Source organism: Acomys russatus, chromosome 19 (assembly GCF_903995435.1).
Source record: "Acomys russatus chromosome 19, mAcoRus1.1, whole genome shotgun sequence".
NCBI lineage: Eukaryota > Metazoa > Chordata > Mammalia > Rodentia > Muridae > Acomys > Acomys russatus.
The window spans coordinates 9527208-9533974 of record NC_067155.1 but is presented as its reverse complement, the minus strand read 5'-3'; the positions used below and the strand labels follow the sequence as shown (position 1 = coordinate 9533974).

At 39.0% G+C, this 6767-nt stretch overlaps 1 protein-coding gene across 1 annotated transcript; it reads left to right on the top strand.

The window, feature by feature from the left end:
- The first annotated feature begins 695 nt into the window (after positions 1 to 695).
- Positions 696 to 4660, top strand: LOC127203575 (vomeronasal type-1 receptor 4-like). Its single transcript, XM_051162398.1, has 2 exons — positions 696 to 709; positions 3757 to 4660. Exons 1-2 carry the CDS (start codon positions 696 to 698, stop codon positions 4658 to 4660), a joined length of 918 nt encoding a protein of 305 aa, XP_051018355.1.
- Positions 4661 to 6767: the final 2107 nt, after the last annotated feature.

Genomic DNA, 6767 nt, shown 5'->3' with positions numbered 1-6767 from the left:
TGTTTTGCTAGACTCTGTTGGACCCTGTGTATCCTAAATAATGTTATATTTGCTAGGTATATAGTCATAAAATGGAGCACCAAAAACATAAATAAGAAACAGGTTTGTGTTTTTGCTCTAACGGCATTTCAATGGACTCACATCTCAGTCAGCATCAATGTTCACACATATCAGAGGTGTTTGTTGGCACCATGATCTCAAAATGTCATTCCATGAGAGTTATGTACAGACAGCAACTGCCATCTAACAAGCATCCTGAACTCGAACAAAATTTCTCTCTTTCTTTCCTTCCTTCATTCCTTTCTTTTGTTTTTGGCATGTACTTTTCCAACTAATAAAATAAAAATTATATCCGTACACGTCAGGAGAATTTCACAAGTGAAGTACAAATTGGAACAAATTAGAGTAAATACAGGAATGTCAATTTTTCTAAAGTTCTCTTTAATTAACTAAGCAAATAGCAGTTTGAATGAATCAGACTTTGTGGTAAACATTTCTTATGTTAGATCACACTTTACTTATGCAGTGGGCTTAAGAAGTGGAGTACATCAATAATTACTGTCTATTTTGATGTATTTATTAGTTCATATGATTATGTACAAGTATCATTTTCTTCCTCAACAATGGTGTTTGGAATTTTTTAAATGATCTAAAATTGTTTACAGTTAGGAAACACTTTAGTGTACTACCTCAGAATGCCAAATAGAAGGTATAATTCAATCATCTTTGTTAAAGAAAAAAATCAATTTCAAGAAAGATTGTTAACTGTTCAATTTTATCTTATTGGTTTTTCTTAAGCCTTGTTATAGAAACCTTGAGAAAATTTTGATTTGGAGACATGAGGAATAGAATTGTGTTTGTTTGTAAAATGGCTGTGATCCAGAACTTGACTGTCTGTCCATTGTTGTAGGTGGTGGTATTTGGAATAGCCTGTCAATTTTAAAACATTGTATTCTTCGCTCTCTTTTGACTTAAGTGCTGTGACTTAGCTGCTTTTCATTGCACTCAGGACTATGTTTTTTTCCCAAGGGTAACTTTTCTCTCTCTTCAGCCTTCTTGTAAACTTTGTTTTCTCCAGTCATCAGATATTGATCAAAGTTTCCAAAACATTTTCTTTTAATTTCTGGGCAGTTTCAGCATCATGCCACTACTGATTGCTGTGGTCACTCTTGCTAGAGTAGAAACAGCTTCTCTCATCACTCTTGGTTTTATTCCTCCATTTCTCCATAGTAACTGGTGCCAGAGAACCCTGAAATATATTTCTTCCTTGTCTTTCCCTGTAGCTGTTTTTATTTTATTATTACTATTATCATTATGAAAAGATGCACTGTGTCCTCATTCGTCTTCTCTGAAATGCCTTACTCTTCCTGATTTTCCGAGTATGTGTTTTTGTTCAAGATCTTTGTAGAACTTCTAGCTCTGAGTTTCGATATTTAGATTCTCCTGTTGGAGTTGCTTAGCCACCTGCAGATGATGCTTATCCAATCACTCTTGCTGAATGTTTGATACCAAATCCTGCTCATCCTCCTGTTCTTACAGGCCGTGAGTGGCGGTAGAGTCCTCAAGCAGAGCAAAATCTGCACACACTTAGTTTATGCTGTGGAACCATCAATGCAAATGTTAGTGTGGTGGCTGCTTGGCTTCTAGTGGCCTCAGTACATGTGCACCCAGCAGCCAGCAGTAGTCACCCATACTCCTTCGGTTATGAGGCCATAGCATCTCCAAAGGCTGGAACTGGTATGTATGGTTCTATTCTGTGTGTAACAATTAATTGGTCATGGGCTGCATGGACATGTGTAGGTGATCTGTGGGTCAAAGCTTCCATGATCCTTACTAGACAATGTAAAAAGTCAACTTATTTGTGTGGTTATTCTTAAAATTGAGATTGCTGCGACCCAGAGATTTTCCCCCTTCCATGTTAGCATGTCTGTTGTTATTCTTGTTTAAGTTTGTTTAGGCCGCCATGTTGTGGCTTTATGGGAATAGCTCCCCTGACATTCCTAGAAGATGAAATCACACAGTAAATATCTGTTCCTCTGGCTCTTACAATCTGTCTGCCTTTTCTACCACAATGTTCTCTGAGTCTCACGCGCAAGAATTATATTGCATTATAGATGAGTCAGCTGGGTGTTGGCACCAAACACCCGCTTGTTTTTTGAATTTCAGTCAGCAGGGATTGTTTCTAATGACCTTATTTTGCAGAGAGAATTTTTCCCGGACGGTTTAGAACTACAGCAAGAGAGGATTACTAAGTGGAGGAGAAATTAGTCTTTCCTAGAGAAGAGTCCCCATTTGGTTATGTGGCATCAAATGGGGAGCCCTGACATCCTATGCATACAATAGACATTATACAGGCTGAGAAGAGATGCCTAGAGTGCATTTTACAGGGAGTTTTAAGGCAAAGAAGCACAAAAAACAGATCGCTGTAGCTACCGATATTGCATCAGAGCTCCTAGGAGTCTTAAAGACACACGGAGCCTATGAAAGGTGATGCCCTGGCAGAAAAGAACCTGCAGAGCCCACAATATCTCCAGAAAAAAGTAGGTAAAAAAAAACAGGTAAGTCTCAAGAGAAGATGCTTTTAAAAAGTGAACTCACAAAACTGTGAAGTAAGATGAGTGAGCAAGCTGAGTGCAGTTGACAATGACAATGAGAAATCTATACTTTTCTTGTTGCTTCTCAGCCAGCAGGCCTCAAAGCACAAAGGTCTTGACTGAAGAGATAGGGGGCCACCTGCACTGGCAACAGGGTGATAGGCAAGGGCATAGTGTTCTCACAGAAACAAGTCAATACTGAATAGAGCTGGTCCGAGGCCCCAAAAGCTGCCCCCCCCCAGTATGGAGCCACTGCCTAGGAGGCCTGGACTATTTAACACGTTGGAAGATGGAGACCACAGGGCAGTGGCAAGTGAGGACTGGGAGGGCTAGGAACTGAGTGTGATAGGAGTTCATGACGTGGATCTCCCAAAAATGTCAATAAAAATATTAAGTTTAAAAAAAAAAAAGACAAAGAAGCCAGAAAACCAACATGCTGGTTGTCAATTTCAAGTAAAGCAAGCAAACAGTTTGACAGAATATATTTTGCCCCTCAGTTTGTAGAACAGGGTTAGGTACATTCACAAGGAACTTTTCATGAAGGGAGCTACAAGGGGGTGTTTCAGTTTAAGATTAAACAAAAGATGGCTCCAGCTGAGGCAGAAATGAAGGAACCTTTCCTATGTCACAAGAAAATAGATCTATTCTGAGTAGCATTACAACTTTCTCATTAGGTATGTTTTAATTTTAGGCAAGATAGACATTAATAATTGATAAAATTAAGAGTTGGAAATTATTGAAATTGTTCTTTTACATTATAACTATCAAATATGAGTAGGTGCTGGAATTCTCTTTGATTGTATACATTGTCACTTTTTTACTGTTTTCACAGGCCAACATTACATTGTCCTGAATGGTGCATTTTCTATGAAAGTTGATGGCTCTCCTTCCATCCACATGTCTATACTGAGGTATTGTGCAATATCAGAGTAACATACATGGAACTTAAGTATTCTTGTCAAATTTGGGGGAATAACATATTTTTATGTAATGTAGGCTGGCCTTGAATTCCTGAGCTTACAGGATTTTTGTTTCAGCCTCACAGTAGCTTCATGCTTTCAAGGATTCCTCTTCCTCCCTAAATTACATCATTTGCTTTTACTCATTTTCACCAGAGATATATCCATGGCTGTAATCTCAAGGAAATTGTGTAGAATCCCAGGATGGACATCTGGAATCTGATCAACAGAATCATTTTCTTATTACAAACTACAATTGGAATTCTGGGGAATTTCTCTCTTATTTTCTACTATCTAATCCTTTACTACAGACAATGCACACTAAAGCCCACAGATTTGATTCTCATGCACATAATGACAGCCAATGCCTTGATCATTCTCTCTTCTGGGGTGCCTCACACAATGGCAGCATTTGGGTTGAAGCCGTTCTTGAATAATTTGGCATGCAGGCTCCTAGTGTACACTCAAGTACTTGGCAGGAGTGTGTCCATTAGCACCACTTGTCTTTTGAGTGTATTCCAGGCCATGACCATCAGTCCCAGGGAATCTTGTTGGAAGGATCATAAAGCCAGATCTGCCAGGTACATTGGATGCTCCATTTCCATCCTTTGGGTCATCTCCATATTGACAACTTTCCTCTCCTGTGTGCACACATTTATCACTATGAATAATAAAAACATTACAAGAAAACGGGATTTGGGATATTGCTCTAGTGTAGAGCATAATGAAGTCAGTGACCCACTCTATACAGCACTGATAGTGTGCCCAGAAATCTTTCTTTCTGTGCTAATTGTCTGGTGCAGCATGTCCATGGTTCTCTTTTTGTACAGACACAAGCAGAGAGTTCAACACATCCGCAGCACTCGTGGCTCCAGCAGAACCTCGCCCGATGCCAGGGCCACCCAGAACATCTTGGGCCTAGTGTCTACCTTCATGGTTTTTTATACACTTTCCTCCATCTTACACGGCTGCATTTCTCTTTTGTATAATCATAATTGGTGGCTGCCGACCATCAACCGTGTCATTTACCTGTGTTTTCCATCTTTTGCACCCTTTGTGCTTATGAATCCTTCCTCAATTTTGTCCAGGTTTATAAAGTCTGGATAAGAAATAAAAATTATTTAATCCTAACTTAAGTATTGAAATGATATGTTTCATGTGGTACCCAGGTTTTTTGTTTTGTTTTGTTTTGGGGTTTTTTGTTTGTTTGGTAGCTTGGTTGGTTGGTTGGTTGATTGGTTGGTTTGTTTTCTTTTTACTCACACATTACCATAAAAAGGTAAATACAGAAGAATGTTAACCAGGTAGCACCTCGTCTTTCTAAGGTTAAGCAACATGAGGGTGGGAGTTTTGTCAGTTAGTTGAATTAGCAGCTTAGATCATTGTATGCTCAACACGTTCTCCTAGAATTTTCCTCTTGCTGACCTGCTATGCAGAGGAGCTGCAGATGAAATTGCCTGCCTAGTGTCTTTCATCCTGTCAGGGCATCTTTAATTTCAAGAAAGACTGAAACCGTAGCTGGCCATGAACTTGTGCTTCAGGAAACCCCAGTCCAGTCCTAACTGCTTCATCCTGCAGCAGTACCAAAAACCTCCTTTGGTCATAACTTGTTGGAGACAATAGGCCATATGACCAATGTTCAGCCATCTTGTCCAAGTCTGCACCTTTAAGTCTCTGTCTTTCCCAGAGCTTACCTTTCACCAGAAACTAGCTGAACCTGTCGTGAGTCAGAAGCGAAAGACAGATAGGGATGGAGTGACCCTGTTGTGAGTCTACAGTTAGACTAAAGCTAGATAAAGACAAAGCAAGATACCCTGTGTGGCAGGACATTATGACCCTGCCTGAAATTCCCCGTGTTTTGAGAAAAACCCGCAAATGCGTTGCTATAGCGATATGCTTCCCTGCCTTCTGAACTACAAAAGCTGCTGCCTGACTAATAAAGTTGAGAGTTTGATCAATCAGACTTGCTCTCCTTTCTTGTGTCTTGCATTCTTAACAGGTGACCTCCCTCCTGAGTTTTAGTCAAACCCCGCAGGTCAGATCAATAACTTCTCCAAAAGACTGCTTACTCTTGATTCACAGAAATTCCTGCTGAGTTTCTCTGAACCTTTAGCAACAGTTCTCATCAATATTTGGCAAGAAGAAAACTACCTTCCCTATCTATGCAGCAAAGCAAAGCCACCCCATTCTAATGTTTTGTACCTTGTACAAAAACCAATTTGAAATCAAGAACTGTTTTCATGTTATCTAGGAATTTTCTTTACTAGTATTTCATTGAGAATTTTTATATCTGTATTCTGCAGAGATATTTGTCTATATTTTTCTCTTTCTGTTGCGTATTTTTCTTGATATTAACATCTGGGTAATCCTGGTTTCATCAAAAGAGTTTGAAAGATGACCTTCGGTTTTGGGTTTTTTTCCCTCACTGAGTTGAGTAATATTGGTGTTAGTTTTTGGAACGTACAGCAGCATTCTGCTCTGAATACATGTGGATACAGTGCTTTTTAGTTGAGACCTCTTTGAAATTACTGCTTCAGTCTTTGTCATAAATTATGTTGCCGTAATTTTGTCAATTTCTGCCCAGGTTCTTTATTTGTTCCATGGATTTGACTGTTTTTCCGCCAGAGCCAAGTTCTTTTAACCATCATGGTTCTGTAGTGTACTTTGAGGTCAAGTATTGTGACCTTGTAGGTTTGTTCTTAACCCTTAGCATTGCCTTAGTTATTTGTTTTGTGATGCTGTAATTATTCTAAATTTTTTTCTTGACTTGTATATTCTGGCATCAGAGGTTCTGATAAGTGTTGCATTAAATTTGTAGGTTAATATTTTTTGGAAAAATATTTTATTGAAAGGTTATTGATTTTTTTTTCCGCTGATAACCTATCTTGGAAGTTGTTTTCCATCTTTTTAGTCCTGACAGCTTTTCCCCATCTTTTCTCCCAACGAGATATGCTTTCTTTCTGCCTCTCATCAGAAATGCAAACAGGTTTATAAGGGACAATAATAGCATATAGTAATTTTTTAAAAAATGAATACATCAGAGTTGGAGAAAAGAAAGAAACGAGGGAAATATGTCAAGAGAAAGCATAAGAATCAGACACTGTCTCCTCTAGTGCCTGAGATTCGATCCACCCAGTCTCATATTCAACAAAACAGCAAGAAAGATGCTGTGCCCTCCCTTTCCTCACAATCCTCATCCCCAATGCCTTTCCAA